The following is a 20812-nucleotide window of genomic DNA, read 5'->3' on the forward strand; positions in this document are numbered from 1 at the left end:
TGCACTGCGCCTGACAATTGATTCAAAACAAAGAGAAAAAAAGAGAACATCAGAGAAATGATTTCTTTCCTGCGCTCCGTTAATTTAACACGGCATCATGTTTGTGCTCAAGGTCTGAAGATCTGTATGTGATGGTAACCAGAATACATTACTGGTTTCAGGTCCTGCTTGTGCCTTTTTATTTTTTTTACTGTGGAGCCAAAGTGTGAAATTTGTTCACAGTAACAGCAAAATGCTTGACTAATAAAAACCTAGAATGACAAAACAAACCAAAATGTCATTTTCAAACGGCTTTACATTTAAAATGCATTAACTTTACCTCTGACTGTAAATACCAAACATGTCAGTATACATAAAAAAAATCTTTAAGTTACTGTTTTTTCGACCTTGCTCATTTGTGCAATGTAATTAGCCGATCACATGGCAGCAACTCAATACATTTATGTAGACAAGCATGGTTGTTTGAGCTAGTCTGAGCATTTCAGAAACTGTTGACCTACTGGGATTATCCCACACAACCATCTCTAGAGTTTATAGAGAATCATCCAAAAACAGACAAAATATCTAGTGATCAATGCCTTGTTGATGTCAAAGGTCAAGTGAGAACGCCCAGAATATTTTAGGTCTGCAGAAGAGCATCTCTGAACATATGCTGACCTTGAAGCAGATGGAAAGGAAACAGGAAATGATCACAGAGAGTCACTTAAATTAGATGTTAGAAAAACATCACCTGGTCTGAGTTTCTTGATTTCTGCAGCAACATTTGGATGGTAGGTTCAGAATGAGGTATAAACTCCATGGAAGCATGAATCCAATCTGCCTTGTAAAACTGACTCAGGCTGCTGGTGTAATATTGTGGGGGATATGTTCTTGGAACACTTTGGACCCTTTAGTACCAACTTAGCATCATTTAAACACCACAGCTTACCTACTGTACTGTTGCCAGGTTCATTCATTTATGACCCATCTTCTGATAGCTGCTTCCAGCAGGATAATGAGTCAAAAAAAAAAAAAAAAAAAAAGGCTGAAAAATGCTAAACGGTGTAGCTGACTAAGAGAAAAACAGGAAGAGTCATTTTTACATACATTGACATTTACTGTGAATGTATGTAGAATGAAGCCAAATTAGTTTGTTCATTAAGAAAACGTGAGGGAAAGAATCACAGTAAGCCCGACTCTTAATTTCCATTGTTTAATGGTCACAGTTAAAGCACGTGATATAAAATAATATTTACACAGACAATACACACACACCCAACAGTTCCTACTACATAAGCATGCTCCCCCAAAGTAGCAAAACACTTAAAAAAAAAGCCACAATTAAAATTAAAAAGGGAGTAAAGTGCATGTATGACACACGTCTCTGTACAGACATTTCTGATAGGCTGCAGAGAAGCTTTACTTGCCAATCACAGGCACGCTCCTAAAAAGTTTACAAAAGACATAAAGATCCATTAAAATAAAATAAAAAAAGTGCACGCTCACTTGGTAAAGTTGTGCTACACAGTCTCACTCACACAGACACAAACCAGATCTAAAAAACAAACAAAAAACAGGGAGATCCTAAAATATCAACAGTCACAATATACAACCTTTACATCCCCAAAGAGAACATAGCCAAAAACTCACAAATATACACTCTGCCTTTAAACCCCAGCACCCTGACCTACTCTCTCTCACACAGTTAAACATAAACAAAACTCTAGTTTGTGTGGCATCTGGAGTGTGAGGAGAGACAGTTTACTGAGTGATGAAGTCAAACGTGTTTCTGATTGAGAAGTACATTCCAGGAACCCGGAGTCGGATGTTTGTGCAGGTCAGATTTGGTTGACTTACTGAGGTATTGTGTAGTTAAAACAAACTAAACAAAAAGCAGGCCTCTTCTCTTTTCATTATGCTCAAATAAACTGGTGAAAACCTGCATATGCAGCTTACACTGAGGGAAGAGTCAGAGCTTCACGACTGACTTTCACTGGAATTATTCTGTCGCGACGAAGAGTCTCCGTCCAACGACTTTTATGCTCAGGACCAAATCAGCCGGTTTGACAAGCAGGTGTTGGTGTGATTTATTTATTTATTCTTTCTTTCTTTCTTTCTTTCTTTCTGCTAACATAGTTACCAGATTATACAAGAGGGACCGTTTTCTCCAGCATAAATGGCACATTTTTCTGAAGAGACGTCAAAGCATGAGAAGAGGGGAAACAGAGGCTACATTCCAGCTAACATTACGTTTGACAGCCAAAAATATCAAGTCGACTAAAGGAGAAACCAGCAACGATGTGATGAGTATGTGCACGCTTGGGTATTATTAACATTTCAAACATGTGACCCATGTACATCTCTGGATGACATTTTCTTTTCTTTTTTTGTTTTATCTTCTCAAAGTGTTTTATTTCAGTCTCAGTTAACTGGGACTGTCGTAGCCTTGCCGCTTTTCCTGTGCCGAGACCAGATTCCCATATCACGGATTTTTACAGAAGAGGGAAAAAAGAAACTACTAAACACATCCCTTAAGGCAAGAGGCGTCGGCTTGTTTTGCTAAATAAATCCAAAATATGCACTTGACTTTCGTTTCTGACGGGCACGTTATCTCTCTCTCTTTCTCTCATGCACACGTACACAAATGCACACCTGCTGAGGGTTACATGGTGTGGTAAAGGGTGCTAACAGTTCTCTTCTTAAGCCGCCTCAGCGGGTGAGTCCTTCCGTATTGCTGCCTTGTTGTCAGAAGTGTTGGCCCAGGCGAGTGCAGAGATTCTTGGCCAAAGTTTAAAGGCTTTCCACTGTGAGGATTCAGATTTGATGGTGCAGAGACTGCTGAGGTTTCTCCAGCTTTAGGAAGCCTCTGAGTGGTTGTCTCAAGGATCTCTGGCTGCTGGACAGTGGAGGAAGGAGAGTTGTGAACCCGCTGCTTCTTGGATTCGTCGCTGGCTGAATGGAGTGGGTGTTGTGCCGAGGGTGAAGCTACAGTGGAACGGCTAAGTTCCCAGTCACTCAAGTCATTGGCGAGCAGCTCCAAGCAGCCCAGTTTAGCCAGGGAGGCTGAGCGCTTCATCATGGATGGAGGGGTCAGCCCTGCCTGACGAATCCTGGCTTCCACCTCTTGAACCCTCTTCTGGATACTGCCACCTCGCTTCTGCGCCTGACCCAAACACCTGGCCTTGCACTTTCCAGCCATGCTCACCTGCTGCAGGAAGGCACCCAGCTCACACAAAGTCTCCCACGTCTCCCTCTTGAAAATGTCACTGTGGGGTCCTTCTGTGGGACAATCCCAGTCTGTGCCCGACTCGAGCTCAGTGACGCCCTCCAGACACAGGAAGTTCACAGACGCAAAGGGAGAATGGGGAGAGTGGTGGAAAGGAGAAGAGGTAGAGAGCAATCTAGATTCAGCAGGCTGGAGTTTCTGTCCTTTTGTGCTTTTTTCGTTATCCCCAAGGGCCGCCATCGCAGCATGAGTGCCCTCACTTTCAGCTGGTCCAGACTTCCCATCCTCCTTTCCCTCATCCTTGTGCACCGTGTGAACTGCAGATGCCTGTGAGCAAATAGATGCATCGTGGGAAGTAGACAACGTTGCACAATGGATGCTGTGTGGACGCCGGTGAGAGTTGGAGGTACAGCCAGAGAGAGAAGGCGGTGAAGAAGAGAGAGGCGGGGTCTCATGCTCCTGTTTCATTCTTTGCTCCAGCTGCTGTGTAACACGTCGCACCGACCCTCGTGTCCAGTCACTGTAAAGACAGGCGGGGGCCTCCTCTTCCTCCTCTTTCAATTCTGTTTTTATATCCCCAGATTCCTTGTGTGCCAGAACAACACTATCTTCAATTTCCTGCTTCAACTTCCTCACATCCTGATCCTGGGGATCTTGAGGTTCAGTCTGGCTATCAGAGCCAAGAGGCGAAGTCTCTTTGGGCCTCAGCCCTGTGACCTGCACAGGCATTTTCTGGAAAAAAAAATCGATATAATATAAAAGACCATTAATTTAAAAGCACAATGAAAGCATTGCTACAATCACAATGTATTTGTGACAGATGTGCCACCAGGTGGCGCAACATAGCTTAAGAACCAAAAACCATTCTGAATAAATCTGGTAAGATTGACAGGAACTGTTATGGGTTCAGTTCAGTCCCAAGTATCTTAAATATATATGTAAAAATATTTCATATTTTGTGAGTATCTCACACAAGAGCAGCCTGGAAACAGATCATAACATCCATACATGTGGCTACATTATACACAGCCAACCCGAGCCCACTGCCAGAGCACGGGTGGAGACTATATGCGGCCCAAATCGGGAAATGTTTAGAGTTGTCTGGGAAAGTTTGCTACAAGCATTGTTTACCTTTCTTTTCCCTTCATCCTTCCCCTCACTGGTGGAGACCTCCTGCAGTGGTGGCTGGTTTTCTTTGCCACAACTCTTCAGCTGGTGCGACTGCTGTGCTGCAGTACAGTGAGTTTTCCCATCTAGACTCATCCCCTTAAATTTTTCCCTGGCACTGAAAAAGTTGATGTGGTCTGCAGTGTGGCCGAACACCAGCACATTTTCATGTGGAATGGCACTAGGATAAGTGATAAAATCATTAGTGGACAGATGTTGGGCTGCCAAACTGTCCAAAGATGAGCCATATGTCTGTTGGGCACAGTCTGGGTTTTTGACAAGCGCTGGGGCAGAGAGGCAGTCGGGTCCAGCCTGCTTTGTGCTTGGGGTTTGTGTTGCGGTAGGCTCAGGCACTGACACAAGCACTGTTTTTACAGAAGGAGAACAGGACAACACCTGTGGCTTTAGAACTCCATCGGCTAGATTTGGAGATGGAGCAGGAGAGTGGGGGAGGTGGTGAAGGGAGGGAGGTGGATGAGGCTGGCCCACCAAAACACTTTGTGCAACAGTCACCTTATCGGTCTTTGGAGGCTCAGGCACCACAGTGGCGGCCCTTGGTTGAGAGACAGGAGGTAACATGGGCCGATTCCCAGAGTCATATACGCCATTGGACAGCGGAGGAGAGAACAGAGACACAGAAGCAGCTGTGGAGTCAGAACAAGGACGGTCCTGCCGGCTGCTCCGATCTACAGCAGAACGAGATGCTCCAGCATGACCTGATGGAGCTGCCGCACCTTTAAAGGAAGAAGAGCTAAGCTGATTGGAATGGATGCCCGTATCTGGCTGACTAGTTGAGTGTGTTGCTTTGCTGCCAGTAGAACTTCCCAGTGATTCCAGCAGTTCTTTTACCGAGGGACCAGTTATGTTGCTGGCTTGGTTGTGGGGATCTGAGCGGCCCAGGCTGTGGGGCTGTGCGTAGGATTTGGAGAGTGGCTCGTGGTGTTCAGACAGATCGCTATCAGAGTGAGAACGCCACAGTTTGTTGTGCCTCTGCTTGCTGCGGAAGAAAGTGAAAATGAAGTAACATATCACTTCTCAGAATTCTTTGCATGAAATTGACAGAGGAATATTTTTGGGGTTTTGTTTTATATTGTTTTATAAGATTTTGATAATGCACTTCTTTCTGCCAGTATCAATATTTGCATTACCATGGATGTCTGCGTGTGTGTGTGTGTGTGTGTGTGTGTGTGTGTGTGTGTGTACCTGGCCATGAGTATTCCCTGATACTCCTCCAACTGTCTCATAAAAGAGGGGTTGGGTTTGGTAACAGTTCGACGCTCTTTGACGTAATCAAAGGCTTTTTTCAAATCCCAGCCGTACTCCTTCATGGCATACGCTATCACTGTGGCCGCAGACCGGCTAATCCCCATTTTACAGTGCACCAGGCACTTGGATCCAGATTTCCTAGGGTAGATATTAAGAATGATTGTCATTCTCGATAGATCTCATTCCTCGCAGGAAAAAAAAGAGAGGATGAAACATCTCAAACTCACTTGGCTCTAGATATAAACTTGTAGGTGTCATTCCAATAGGCTAGCAGGTCAGTGGCCTCCTCATCATACACACGGATGTTGTGGTACTCAAACACACCGGGAAAGAAGTTATCAATCTCCCTTGTTACATTCAGGATGTAATGAACTCTGAGTGACAGAAAGACATGAGCGAGAGGAAAGATGAGCCTTAGATGAGAGAGGGGTATGTAGGTATGTATTGATTTGTAAAACTGAGCTTGTTGGTATAACAGAATGAAGAACTTTTAATTTCATCCTAATAAAGCAAGTTTTAGTTTTTTTGTTCCGAACAGTCAGTTTTGTTGTATTGGGTTTTTTTTCCCCCCCTCCGTCCTTACCCACAGTTCTGTAACTCGTCCAGATTGGATGCATTCCACTCAGATCCCTGCAGGAAACAAAAAGGAATCCTCAGACTTGTTCAGCACCTTCCAATAAGCTTTTCAGAATGCTGAAGTCCAGTGAGAAGAAATGATTGACATACAGTGAGTTCTCCAAACCCAACAACAGCAAAGTACCTTAAAACTGTGCTGAATTTAAAATTACACAACACTATCTTGCACTTTGTGAGAATCAGATCCGGGATACAGGCGTGGGAGATCAGAAACATTTTATATTCTCTGCTGCTAAAAGCAACAGAGGTGTTTCAGAGGTTAACCTACCAAGAACACGTGGTCAAAGATCTCCGTAGGACTGTCCATCTGGCCCAGAATGACAATCATCTCATTGTCGATGAACTCCTTGAACTCTCGCAGATTGCATGTCATGTGCATTTCCAGCTCTGTTCGGATCTAAAGAACACATCCAGGACAGAAAGAGACACGTGCAGGCAAAATGTAAAGTCACACAATAATGACTAAAAAAATAAATAAATAAATAAATAAAATAGCATGGCATTTTCCGAACATTTTCTTTGACTGGGAGATGCTCGAAGCAGACTCACCTCTTTGCAGGTGACATTCTCAAGATCTTTCTGCATCATGATTTCCCGCAAACTGGCTTTGATCTGACGCTCAGTCAGCTCTCTTTCTGTAGGTCTGTAGAAACATTATGATGGTGGAAGAATATATGAAATAAGTTCATGTCTATCGGTTTTCCACATAGAGAACATATCTGACAAACATCACTTGGCTACTTACACGTCAGAGAAGAGAACTGGAGAGTCGGCACGGTGTGACTGCACGTCCTGCATGGCGTTCCACTCGTTGATGCGGGTCTGGTCGGAGGAGACCCTGCTCTGATAGTAGCTGACCCAGGTGAGGAACAAGCTGCCTGGAAAGTAGTTATGACTACGGGCCACCTCGCAGGCTTTATGGAGTGACTGGAGGGCTGACCTGTCAGGAAAAAAAACAAACAAAAAAAAACATGACTTCTAAGTGAAATGGGAAAAAACAGAAACCAACGAACAATAGAAATATCCACAGCTGTACCAATTATCCAGTATGACTCACCACATGGCTTGCACAGAAACAGGCTTGAATACATGCACCCTGTTGTCAGTTGATACACTGAAACCCCTGTGAGCAGGAACAGAGGAAATATAGTGAGTTAAAAATCTTAGCGATCTCATGTTTAACGTGTCCTGTGCTGAAGAATTTGCTTACCCGTCTCCATCTAGATGTATTAAGGTGTCGCTCCACAGGGGCAAAACCAGCCCAACAGAACACGAGCTGAGTGGGGAAAACAGTTTTCCTGTTATATCTTTAACCAGAACACCAAAACCAGCAGGTACCTAAAATCTCGTGTGTCAATCTCACCCATCTACAGGGCTAAAATCCATTCCTAGCACCACGCTCTCCTCCGTGTCCTGCCGACCATTGGTTGAGACCACCACCATGTAGCGGGTGATCTGAGCATGTGCGCTCTCCAAACGAACCGCCTAGAGAAGGAAAAAACAAAACAAAACGCAGTTTGTGTCTTGACAGTTAAATAAAATCAGTGAGACTTATTTGTGTTTTTATGGGTACCCACCAGTTTGATGTTGTCCTCTGGTCTGAGGAGAGTAAACATCGTCTGTAGGTGCTGCTGGATATCTCCTGGCAAGATGAAAGTAACGCATACATGACGCAAGATGGCAAAAGTTAAACAGTCAGTGGCTGCTGAGGGGGAATTTTCACCTCACCTGCATGTTTGCTGCGCAGCTGGGAGAAACGGGAGGCAGACGAAGAAGTGGAGCCATTTCCTCGAGGCAAGAACAGAGCAGCTCCCTTAACGGTCAGGAAACTTTCACTGATGCTGCACAAAGACAGAAAAGATTGAACGGTGAGCAATATCCACCCACACATCTATCACAAAACTCATCCTTGGAAGACTTTACAGCTTTTACTGACTTTTTGTTAAGTTTCTCCAAGGTCCACTGACAGAAAGCGCAAAGAGCAGAACTTTTGACACTTTATTATTTTCAGACATTTTCAATAAAAATTCTAATTTGTAGCTTCTCAAATGTGTGGATTTTGAGCCCGTCTCCATCATTTGAAAAGTACATTATCCTGGAATGCTGCACAGAATGAAGCAACAGAAATCATTTTGGCTGATGAAAATTTATGACAAGCATTTTTTCATAAATTTATGTGAATTAATGAGTTATGTTGGTCTGAACTGTTACAGTGGTGACATACAGACATAAACACACTTGTTTCATTATGCTGATTTTTATTCCCCCAAATGTAAAAGAGGAAGAAAGAAAAACAAAAAGCAGAATATAAAGTACAGGTGACTTTGTAGTATTAAAGTTGAATGCATTTCAATGGTAGTTATTCAGTTCAATGCTTTCTTAGAAAACACTCATATTTTCCAAAACAACACAATAATGGGACAATTTCTGATTAAGATGGCAGTCCCAGCTAAGCTTCTTCGTGGTCTGAACAACAGACTTACGTAATGGACTTAAGATATCTGACGCCCGTCTATTATTCTGCTATTATTATAAGCAGTATTATTGTCATTATTATTATTACTACTACACACAGGCTTTGTCCCTCACAATGTGAGCTAGAAAGACAAAGTCTCATTGTCTTCTGTGATGATGAGTAAAAGCAAAATCACCAGTAACACCAGCGATCGCTGACTAATTTGTCACTCCATCTGGAGCAAGTTTAAATATAGGCTTGAGCTAAGGAAAGACCGTCAAAGACAGGAAGTCATGTTGTTGTTGTCTGCTGTGATGATGCGGGAGGAAAGGAAACAAAGGCAAAGAAGGATAAACCTGCAATGGACAGCAGTCATTACTGAAGTGACAATTATGGCAAACTAAGCAAACTTTCATGCAAGTTTCCAAGTTAGAAAAAGTGGATGTTAAGAGTCTCTGACACCCACGCTGACTTGCACACACCCAATTTTCTTCATGACATGACGTACAGAACACTGGACAAATATCTGCGCGAGCATAGTGCATCCTAGTTAACCTTTTATATTGAAAAAAGCCATTGATCAACAAAAATCAAGAAGTGAATGCATTGGAATCACTGAAAACGCTGACAAATAAGTCCTTCTGTTGATGCACTGTGCTGCAGGCAGACCAAGAATATGTCAGAGGCAATACAATGCCAGAGAGGACAGAGGCTGACAGCTGGGCTTGCACACAGACTCACACAAGCAAACACTAGACAGATGTCTAACTCAAGTGCTAATGAAGTGTTTGTGCAAATTATATCTTGACATGCTTCTTCCAAGCCATAAATTTCCAATTAAATGCAAGTGTCGTTTCGTGGCTTTCACAATGAAGACAAAATAATCACATCCCCTGATTCTGCTGAAGGTACATCGTGTGCCTTGCTCTGCTGTGCCCCCCCTCAGGATGCATTTAAGGAACAGCTAAAGGTGGGTGGAGAGAAATGCATCCTAGCAGATGAGTAAAAGCATCTGGCAGATATCTCAAAAAGGAAGCAAAGGGAAGGAAACCTGTTCCTGCAGCCACTCGTTCAGCTGCTGTGCTGCTATATCCTTCTTATGAAGTCATTAAGAGAAAAAACACATGTTCATACAAGTGCACACTAAGTCTATGCTGAAGTTTGGAGTAGACCATTACCATGGCACTGCAGGCAATATAATAATTCATGTAGTGTTATCGTTACTATAAGCAAGAAAAGCTCCGGACTGTGAGCACGGCAACTTACAGCTGATAAATTTCCACCTGAGAGATCACAGAGTTCTCGGTAAAATACGGTCTGATCTTCACCCCGCAGCAGGCGCAGAAGCAGCCGGCCGACGAGCTCCGCGGGGCGGTCACAACGCCGGGAGGCATCGCTGCTCTCGGAGTGCGGGCAGGGCGCGCGGAGACGACAGTCGACGATGTGCGAAGTAAAGTTGCGAAGACGCAGAAGCTCTGCTCTAAGACCACACGGTGCTTCGTTTTTATTCAAATTTTTTTTTATCGCAGATTTAGAAAATTAGCTCTAAACCGACAGATTTCATAGAGCGGAACAATCTAATATTATAAAGCGACAAAGCACTAACATATTTAAGAGCGCCTGTGACAGAGCAGGTGCCTCAGAACATCTGATCCATGGTCTGCTGTTTGAAGTGTCTGCAGCAGGCTGCGGTAAATCCTGCCGCTGAGGGGGAGGAGACACACATGGTCCAATCCGTGACAACAGCAGTCTGAGGAAGACTACGAGGAATTATTGGAGACATGGTGAAAGTGTGCAAGAAAGACAGCCACAAGTACCCGGATAAAAGTGTTTAACTGTCAGAATGGCAGTCGGTGGCATTCCTATATGCTTTACAACAGCCTCGAGACGTCACTGAAATTCCTCACGCTGTTCCTGGGTCACCATATTTTTCCACGTAACACGCAGAAGGAAGTGGCTGCTTTAAAATGATGCCTCATGCACATTTTAAAAACGCCAAATGTAAGAATAACAAATAATGACAATTTCCAGCTGTGTCAACATAACGAATAAGAGAGCTAGACGCTACATAAAAACTCTCCATAATTAAGACATTTTTTCTTTTTAAAATGTGGATGTGCCTATGTGTCTGGCTGACAGCCTGATTGAAAAACTAACCAAGCAATCCCAGAAAGCATGACTTTAGAGAGGCACCCCCCCCCCCCCCACACACACACACACACACACACACACACACACACACACTTTGAGCTGCTTATCAGCACCTTAACAACACCACAGTATTTTGTCATTTTCTCCACAATAACATCTGAGAGGAAATGTTTTTCTGTTCATAGGCGAGTACAATCTTTAACAGTAATGAATTTTTGCTTCTTCTTAAGGTAACAAACCCATAAAAAATGCAAATAAGAAAGGGTAGAAAGCTTTTAAGCAAGGTTGATAGGTTCAATTGTTATATTAGACAGGGGTATTTCAAAATCAGTACACCCCTAGTTCTTAGAACCATAACCTGACACTGAATGTGTATCCAGCAACAGCATGACAACAACAACAACAGAAAAAAAGAGATTGAGAAACCTGGAAGGAGATTTCAGGCTGCCTGTGAACTAAGTAGAAACTTGACCTTAGACTTGGTTGTGCTGCTTGTTGATCCCTTGTGGTTTCAATTACAAACTAAGGGTAACTATTTGGCCACCAGCTGACTGCCAGTTTATATCCCGGGATAAACAACTGCAGTGTGGTGTTTTTCCTCTTAGGTCGACCTGTGTCTCTGACCCAAGAGGCAACCGATGAACTGGGCTGATGAGCTCAATGAAGCTACAGATTTTGACCTCGTCTGAGAGATCCTTACAAAGAGAAAAGCGTTTATTTATTAGACTGCAGAGTCACATGTGGTTAAATGTATCACAGCATGAACAATAAATGGTGTAACAGTACAGTCAAGCTTTAAGTAGATAAAGAATAAGCAGTGATATATAAAGCAGGAGAAGGGATGGGAAGTGGGATCCTTTTACAAATTGAATGAATTATTTTGTAACTTGTTTAAATTCAATTTATATTGTAAAGCAATGATGTGACATCTGACTGCGTATCTAATCTTACCCATTTTCTATCACTCCTGGCAGTTGCAAACTGATAATGTTGTGAAATTTTTGCAGACCTGAGTCACATGTGAGCGTTTTTTTCCCTGCTCAGTGGTCAGACTCAGAGATAATGAAGCAGGTGTGGTTTTCCTGAACATATCAATAAGGGAACTGATAAAGATCAGAGCTATAAGCAGAACAGATAATGATACAGGTATCTAAAAACTTACCAGTTTCTAAGCAGAGGCAGACACATGTTACAAACAATCACAGGGAGGCCTTCCTCATCAACTAATAACAGCTTAACCTGACAGCCACTTTCCCACTCTCCCTCTCATCTCCCTGTTGGCCTCTCACATCGACCCCTTCAAAATCCCTACCACCTCCCTCCTTACTTTAACCGGTGTTATTGATTAGGGAAAGATCTGTGGCATCTTCTTGTAAGGGCGCTGGAGGGATAGCTAAGAATAATCACGGGGTTGTTCATTCCCACCTTTGGGATTTACAGACTCTCAGCAACCCACATGTTTATGTGTGAGATGTTGAACCCATCTCTCAAGTTCCACCTGGCTATTCTCCCCCTTTGACTGCTGAAATTCAAACCATCCAATAGCAAGTGGCGAATGCCAGGATGTAGTTTTTACATGTAGACACCAGACACTCTGCTGCTCTCATGTTTCCAAACATGCAAACACAGACAGTCACCTTAGTGATCGCAGCTTCACCTTGTGTATACATTCACACACCCAGACTTTACAGTATTTCTTTGAATCACACATAACCTGTTAAACATCTGCGATGAGCATCACACACCGACAAGAAGTCTAATAAATCAGCCTGTTAGCATGACTACAGTATATCTGAATTACACAAGAATGAATACAAATCTGTAGAGGCACACAAATGTATAAATGTAGCACAAATGGAAATGAGTCCCATTCAGACATATAATCCTTTGTTCCACTTTTCCCCTCCTCTGACTACAGAACTATGAGATTATAAGAGATCAGAAATACTCTCCGATTGTAGTCATAATAAATAACCTCTCTTTCTCCTAATTTCCCCTCTGCATGGTCCGCCAGTGATGTTGCTGCTTTTTGCTGATGTCACCAACTTGCTGATGTCACTGGCTTTAATCAGCAGCACTGCAGTGGGGCTTGCTTACGCAGGCAGGCGCGCTGCCTCACTGAAGCCTTATTCCAGTTTGAATGAATCTCACTACCTGTGTCAGAGATGAGCTCTGCTGCAGCTGCTGACTTGTACGGCGCAGCGGGCACAGACGTCAGCAGCGGGGAGGGGGGAAAACGAACAGACTGCCTCTGAGACTTTGGGAACGTGAATTCAGTGGACAGGCTCAGCTTTAGTGAATGGCTGCTGGAATTGTGAATATGCAACATGCAGCTTGAACTTAAAGAAACAGTGAAATGAAAAATGCACACAGCATCAGTTTATTTTTTCTTTTTGCTATACCCTACATGTGTGTTAATTTCTTTACTTTTGAAAATAATTCTCGTCTTTTACCTTCAACTAAAACACAGAAATATGACTTTAATAAGACTCGGCTAGCACTCATTAATAGTTACACTGATTTTTATACAATTAAATGATCTGACAGTGTGGGTGAAGGAGACATGGACAGTTGGGGAAAAAAGTCTCTCTACAGATACTTAAAAGGTGTATTTAATAATCTAGCTCACTTTTATTTCAGATGCTGAAAATAGTCTTATTTCTGCAAAGATTTTAAAGCAAAACAACAAAGAAAAAAAAGGAAAATGAACTCAAAGAACTCTTTCTTTATTACAGTATTCTTTGCCCAAACTAACAATCATACTGGGAACAGGCTCACTTATTCCTACACATCATGCCCTTTCTCATGACCTCTCTAGGATATATCAGAGACTGTGTATTTATGCAGCAGATTGAGGGCTTTCTGTTGGTCTGATGTATGAAATCAGCGACTGTGGAACTCATTAGTTTAAAATTGAATTTGTGAACAAGATTTGACAATTTAACTGAAGAAGATACAAAGTGGCAGTCATATCATTGCGTCAGTGAAAAAGACTGTTGCATACTAATGCCCTCACTCAAAGTCTCACGTAGGAGATACATTCCAAGTAAATCAAAGACAAAATGTTTGGTTTTTTATATATTAAAACAATCCTGACACAAGCCACAAATTTTCTGCACTTTTTTGTGATACAGTTTATATGCAAGTTTCTCCATCTACCTTAAAACTTCTTGAGTCTGTATCACAGTGCATTGTGATTTACCACAGGTCATTTTTTTGCCTAACATTGTCTATTATATAAAAAGTTGGATTGTGCACCTTAGCTAATAGGAGAGAGCAGCATGTGTTTATTTAAAAAACTTTATTGCAAAGACTGTGGGCTTACCTCCACTCTGATTACATTTAAACATAGTGCTAACACTGACAGGTCACAGGAGTTTTAAAACATTAGATGCACCTCCTATTCAAACTGAACTTGGGAAAAAAGTGAAATTTAATACTTTGCTGCCTTCAAATGAAACATCTACAAAAACAAAACTAAAAAGATCCACTCTCTAATTATCTGCAACACCCCTTGCACATGCATTTCTTAATTTATGAAGATGTATTCTTGTGTTTCTTCATTTTTGGATATGATATGATTTTTTTTGTACACAAGGAATGAATAATGATAATCCTGTAACTGATAATATCATGTCATGATTATATCCATTCATTCTATTCATTCGCTTCCGCTTATCCTTTCCAGAGTCGCGGCTGGTGCTGGAGCCTATCCCAGCTGTCATAGGGCGAGAGGCGGGGTACACCCTGGACAGGTCGCCAGTCTGTCGCAGGGCTAACACATAGAGACACAGACAACCATTCGCACTCGCATTCACTCACAGATTCACACCTATGGGCAATTTAGATTGCCCTATCCCCACTAACTGCATGTTTTTGGACTGTGGGAGGAAGCCGGAATACCCGGAGAGAACCCAAGCAAACACGGGGAGAACATGCAAACTCCACACAGAAAGACTGATGGTGGAATTGAACTCAGGACCTTCTTGCTGTGCAGCAACAGTGCTGATCACCGTGCCACCCTGCTGATTATATCCAATAAACAAGTATTACAAAATCTGCATTGGTATCAGCTCTAAAAAGAAGTTCAAGACTTTCAGTTTTAGTGACCTACAACCCAGAGCAAATGATCTGCCTAGGAATACAAATAAAGCTTAACCAAATTTTAACATCTAATAACAGCTCACAGGTCAAACAACTACTATATCAAATATATCATCTTGGCCCAGAACATCCCCGCTTATAATGCACCCAAACCTGTAATCGAGCTGTGAACTGGGTATTAAAAACACTACAGGCGTTCCCCTCTGGGGGACAATATCACAAAGCTTCACAATGATAATAAAAAAGAGCTTTGAGGTTACTTTGAAGTCAAGACAAAGTAAGGCTATTCATTCAGCTTCACCTTTTTTTTTTTTTAAATATGCTGCACTGGAAAATATGTGTAGGCATGGTAATGTAAAACAACATGCATCACAGGATCCCTGATTTCCATTAAAATATCACACTTATCCAGTTGTGTAAAGAATAAAAGAGAGAAAAATAATAACATTCATTTTAGGAGCTAACTCGGAGTGATATTCGATCATGTACCTGTCTCTGTGCACACAAACATGCACACAGCAAGCACAGATTTCAGTCGCAGCTGCACAAACACAGACAAATCTCAGCTGGATGATGAAGAGCTCCGATGACCAAACAGACACAGAGACTTTGGGAGTGGTTACCAATCTGCCCGTGGATCAACAGTGCAGTTCCCCTGACCCACATAGCAAGTTACTCACAGAGATACTGCTGCCCTCTAATGGGCTGTCTGCAAGCCACTGTTTATTATCTCATTCAGTGCGTGATTTCAAGATTATTAAAGGGCCAAACATAACAGAGGAGACCTAAAAGTGTTCAGTGGCAGAACAAATAAACACAACGGGCAGTGGAAGGAAGTAGCCAATTATCAGGGGACGAAAACCAGTTGCAAGTGTGGCTGAATGAAACTGGATTAACCAGAATTCCAACTCTTATGTAATAAGGGACAGCAGTGGATGTGATGCGATGATGACACAGTACAGGAGCCCTTTTTCAAGTCACAGCAGTATAGAAAGGCAGTCCTGCAGCGTCAGACACATTTTATGATTATTTATTATCTGGGTATTTGGGAAAAGCCTTTTTTTCCTCCCACTTTGTGCGGATCAGGTCAGATCAGGTGAGAGGTCATGGGTAACAACCTAACATGCCCCGTGTTATGAACTGGCTTTTTTTGAGACTGAGAACATACATATCCAGTGGATTTCTGGTCCAGTGAACCAAATGCTTTCAAGTTTAACACACAGAGCTCAATGTGTGTCGGTATCTTACCTCCTCGGCTGAGAGCGGCGGTCATCCTCCCCGCTACCTGACTCCTGGGGAGATAAAATAAGAAAAATACAACTGAGAACAAGAGAAATGCAACAGCACAACATTACAAAGTCAACATATAAGAGTGCAGTCAGAGCCAATATCAGCAGTGTCAACTCTTCTTCTTTTCTAAATAAGGAAATAATATTTTATACACCGAATTGCCAAAAAGCATCCAATCCACAATTTTGCACAAAAACGTAATTTTGGCATTGTTATATTAGATTCCCAACTTCTAAAAGAAAAGTGCCATTTAAAAAAGAGAAAAAAAAAAAAAAAAAGAAATCACAGGAAAGCCCATCTTTAAATAGAGAAAACGTCACCATAAACAAATTTAGTAAAAACTCAAATGAGCTCTCAATTCATGCAAACAAATGGTAAACGAGAACAGAAAGGAAATCCCACTGTCCTATTTTGGGTAACAAAGACTAACTTGCATATTTCCATGTTCACACACACATTAAAGGCACAAGCATCCAGCTTAACATTCAACACTGCCTGACCTGACAGACACGAGACACAGAGACAGAGACAGAGAGAGAGAGAGAGAGAGCGCTTTAACTCAATTTACACACTCTCCAGGAAAATGACCTCAGTCTGTTTTTAAGGTGTGGCTGGACAGGGAATAACACAATCTCTCTGTCTCTCTCGGCTCACATACACGAACATGAAGACATGAAGAGACAAAAAGAAACATTTAAATCCGAAAGTTGTGGAAAACAAAAATGTGCCAAACGTGGATGCTAAGGCTCAGTGGCTGATAAAATACCTGGCCCTTATCTTGTAATGCTTGTACTTATCTTGTTTACACCCTGTGTGAGCTTAACTAGCCTTTAATGACATTAACATCACACAAAAGTAGATTAAAGGTATATATATTTTAATAATAATAAACACATACAGGGCTACTTCAGGGGGTCTAGCCTGATTGGAGATCACAAAAAAAATTTATACAGCCAGTAGATAATTTATGCAGTATCAGTGTGAGAAGGAAGTATAGAACTGTAAAGTTTGGTTCAAGTTATCATATACTGCCAGGTCTTGTGACACTGCTGTGGATCCAGTTAAATGCAATAACTGCAAAAGGTGGTTCCCAGCTCCTTTAAGCCACAGTGTCCAAAGCAGATTTCCATTGTGGGCTTTCAGAATAAAGATATTTAAAACAGATCCTGTGCAATTAAAAGCAACTCATGTAAACAACCTGATGCTGGAGTAATGGTGTCACAGAAAGTTTCTGCTCCATACGATTCTTTCTTGGTACAGTTTCATTAAGAAACTATTGGTTGGATTGCTAGATGGTGTGCTAGACAACAAAGCGACATAATTAGAACCTCGCTAACTCTTAGTGCTGAACATTTGAGTAATTGGCCTTTTGGAAACGATACTATTAAAATATCTACTGCTGCAAAGATTACAATCATACTGATTTTATTGAGAAACTTTAAAAATTCAAAGCACCTAGTTGTACATGTTATTGAAAACTGAGAACAGGTTAGGGCAGGGGTGCCAAAAATAAGGCCCAGGAGCCAAAACTGGCCCAGCAAAGACTCTAAAGTGGTCCACTGGACGGCTTTGGAAAAAGTGAAGGAGGGCAAAATCTTTGAACTTTAAAGTGTACTTTTAGTTTTTCCAGCTTTCTCCTCTACGGCTATTCATCCTACACCAAAGTAATTAATTAACAGATAAACAACTAAACAAAAAAATGTTCCTGTATGCAAAATGGTTTTTTATAAGTCAGCACCTGAACTACATTTATTTTCTAAAATTTAATCTCAAAGAGACCTGGGATGTATAAACACGGATAAAACCTGTTGAAACTCAGGTACTAAATGTGTAGTTAAACTTCTTTACATTGACAAAAAGGGGAATTTAATTCTATGGTTGTATGTCGCCTTTGATGTAAAATGAGCTTGACATAACGGAGTATGCAGCAGGAGGGGAAAAATGCATTGATGCATTTGTAATATCAACTTTAGTACAGCAGATTAGACAAAGTTTCTGTTACTGTTCTTTGTCCTACAGTACGATATAACATCTAGTGTTTGTTTAGATTGGAAAACACACAGACTTTGCATATTTTGCATATGTATGAAAATGATTGATTTTTTTTCCAAAGCTTATGGAAATGTCAAGCCTGAACATGTGGTCTGGGCAGGGATCTGCATGTCCAGAGATCAGTCTGTGCTTACGTGTTACAGCCAAGATTATCACAATGCAAAAGTGCTTCTACCGTAAAATGAACATGTGTGTATGTGTGTGCTCTGCCTGTAAACGCAGCGAGCAGATACATTCACTCCACATAGGGTGCAAGCTAATATAAAGGGAGGAAGAGTGCTAGTAGACATGTCGCACACAGACAGACACGTCACATCCCCCCCCCCCTCCACGCACACACACTCACGGGGAGGGAAAAAAAAAGCACAGGAAGCCGTAAGTGTCTGTACAATTTGCTACCAAAATATGTATGTGGCTTACAACTTGATAGCACATTTCCACTACAAAAAGCTTCATACACTTCACAACCCCTGTCCTATTTACCTTCCTAAAAATCACACGTGCTTACTTTTACAGCACACACTCATTCCTCAATTCACCATCACTTCTTGAAAGACAGACACTTTAGCAGACAAGACTCCTTGCTACTTGTTGCTCAGTGATAAGACATAAAAGCTCCTTCAACTACATTTCATCGTGGATGACAAATTACCTAAGAAATATGTGTACATAGCACGAAGGTTATCATTATGCCTACTCACAGAACCTGTTTGCTCTGAGCTATAAGGTAAAGGGTCCCTCTAAAGAAATTCCATGACTGACAAAGTTTGTGGAAAAATAGCTTGATTGTAGTTGAGATTTGGGGCAAAGCTGGGAGGAGGGGGAAAAAATACACAGTTCATCTAATCTTCTCCTGGGTCCAAGTAGCAAGTTAACAAGGGAAATTGCTTTCCCCTACTGTGCTCCGTCTTGGAGTAAGCACACACTCTGAATCTACGTTAAAGGCTGTACAGTAAGCCAAGGAATTCACCTTAATGTGTAATTTAATCCGTAAACACTATATGACAATGCAACATACACTGGGAAGTTAATATAGGTCAACTTTTTCACATAATGTCAATAAAACACACACACAGAAGTGTGAAACAGATAACATTTTAATGGTAAACAGAGTGTGCTTGTATATTACTTCCTCCCTCTGTTTCTGCCTGTCTGATGGGGTTCCCTGTTTCTGTAGAAACCAGACAAGCAAAGGGAGCAGCAACAGGAAAACCACCTGCTCCTCTGCTTTGCATTGGGTACACTCCTGCCTTCAGTAAACGCACACACACACAAGCAGACAGACAGACAGGAAGAGAGAGGCAGACACATAGAAGGCATTCAGACAGAGAGACAGTCTGGGTACGTGACAGACCCGCAGAGAAAAAGAAAAGACGCGTCCACAGCCTCGTTTACATACAAGGCAGGACACTGCACCAGTGTTGTAAGAATAAATACCGGCACTCACGCGTGTCACTTGACAAATACCAACGCGACTACTTCAATGTATGCAGGTAAAAACCATTACATAATAACAGACATGACTTGTGGTCACACCATCGCTGAAAGTTTCTCTATTCTGGATACTGTAAAAGCAACTAACTGCCAGTTGAGCGTTTACAGTACCGGAAATGTACATACAATGAGCATATAAGCAGCGGTGTGCATTAAAACAAAAGGTGCTGTCATTTTCTTTCAAGTTAACCCTTTTATTGTATATAAGAAGAAATAAGAAGATATTTTCAGGTTAACTTAGCAGCTAGTAGCGACTAATACTGTAACTGAAAATGATGGGTAGCTATATGTCACGCATGCGCAGCAGCACAAAGGCAAGGCAGTTGGGTGACAGTGAGCAGCCGACAAAAAAGACAGCCAAAAATGTAGCCTCAAGTAGCCCTCCGTATCGAGGAGATGTTAGTTTGGTGGAGGCGGTAGAAGGAGTAGAGGAGGCTTCAGGGAAAAGCGGTTCTTACCGAAACGCAGGGGCTGGAGCTGGTGCTGGGGGTCGGTGAACGCTGCACGGTAACCAGCGCCATTCAGCGACCGGGAAGCGGACACCTGAGAAGAAGCGACGGCGGAGACACGAGCATAATTGTGTTGTGAGGGCGAAAGCCCAGTTGAACCTGACTTTTTGATCTTCTCTCCTTTAACCCCCCTCCCTCTCTTTCCCTGTGATCGTACACTGTTTGACTACTCCCCGGCTGTTTCCTCTGTAAGCGCCACCTGCGCATGCGCAACTACCCTTAGCTTGTCAATCCCGATTAACCGTGTGTGTGCTGGAGATAAACAAAGCACTTATGAGGAGTGTCTACAGAGAAGCAATACTACTTCTTAAGAGGTCATTTATTTGAATAGAAGTGTAAATGCACCATTATGTAAACCGCATACAACAATTGCATTACAAGGTTTAAGCCTAGAATCGAATCGAATAGAATAGAATAGAACAGAAAGCCTACATTGTTATTGCAATTCAATTACAAAGAGATTGGGAGTGCCACCCCAGCTTG

General features: G+C 42.1%; 1 protein-coding gene across 2 annotated transcripts; it reads right to left on the reverse strand.

The window, feature by feature from the left end:
- Positions 1-1178: 1178 nt before the first annotated feature.
- On the reverse strand, positions 1179-20519 carry ssh2b (slingshot protein phosphatase 2b). Of its 2 annotated transcripts, XM_026181373.2 has the most exons (15): positions 20279-20519; positions 16233-16276; positions 8003-8115; positions 7852-7916; positions 7638-7759; positions 7485-7550; positions 7332-7397; positions 7020-7214; positions 6824-6917; positions 6543-6671; positions 6222-6268; positions 5866-6012; positions 5576-5776; positions 4337-5369; positions 1179-3937 (listed from the first exon to the last, which is right to left on the reverse strand). In XM_026181373.2, the coding sequence occupies exons 1-15, from the start codon at positions 20339-20341 to the stop codon at positions 2642-2644; spliced, it is 3681 nt and encodes a 1226-aa protein (XP_026037158.2). In that variant the 5' UTR covers positions 20342-20519; the 3' UTR covers positions 1179-2641. The 2 variants fall into 2 exon arrangements, with proteins under 2 accessions (XP_026037158.2, XP_026037157.2); XM_026181372.2 differs by lacking the exons at positions 16233-16276; positions 20279-20519 and adding an exon at positions 9996-10265.
- Positions 20520-20812: the final 293 nt, after the last annotated feature.

This window comes from Astatotilapia calliptera, chromosome 10 (assembly GCF_964374335.1).
Source record: "Astatotilapia calliptera chromosome 10, fAstCal68.1, whole genome shotgun sequence".
NCBI lineage: Eukaryota > Metazoa > Chordata > Actinopteri > Cichliformes > Cichlidae > Astatotilapia > Astatotilapia calliptera.

Bases quoted from the DNA above. Each gene is read 5' to 3' on its own strand.
- ssh2b (XM_026181372.2), bottom strand. From the start codon at position 10,123: ATGCCTCCCGGCGTTGTGACCGCCCCGCGGAGCTCGTCGGCCGGCTGC. The intron at 8,116-9,995 runs GTAAGTTGCCGT...GTCTTTGTGCAG, and splicing joins CAGGTGGAAATTTATCAGCT to CATCAGTGAAAGTTTCCTGA. The intron at 6,013-6,221 runs GTAAGGACGGAG...TCTGTCACTCAG, and splicing joins GACGAGTTACAGAACTGTGG to AGTTCATTACATCCTGAATG.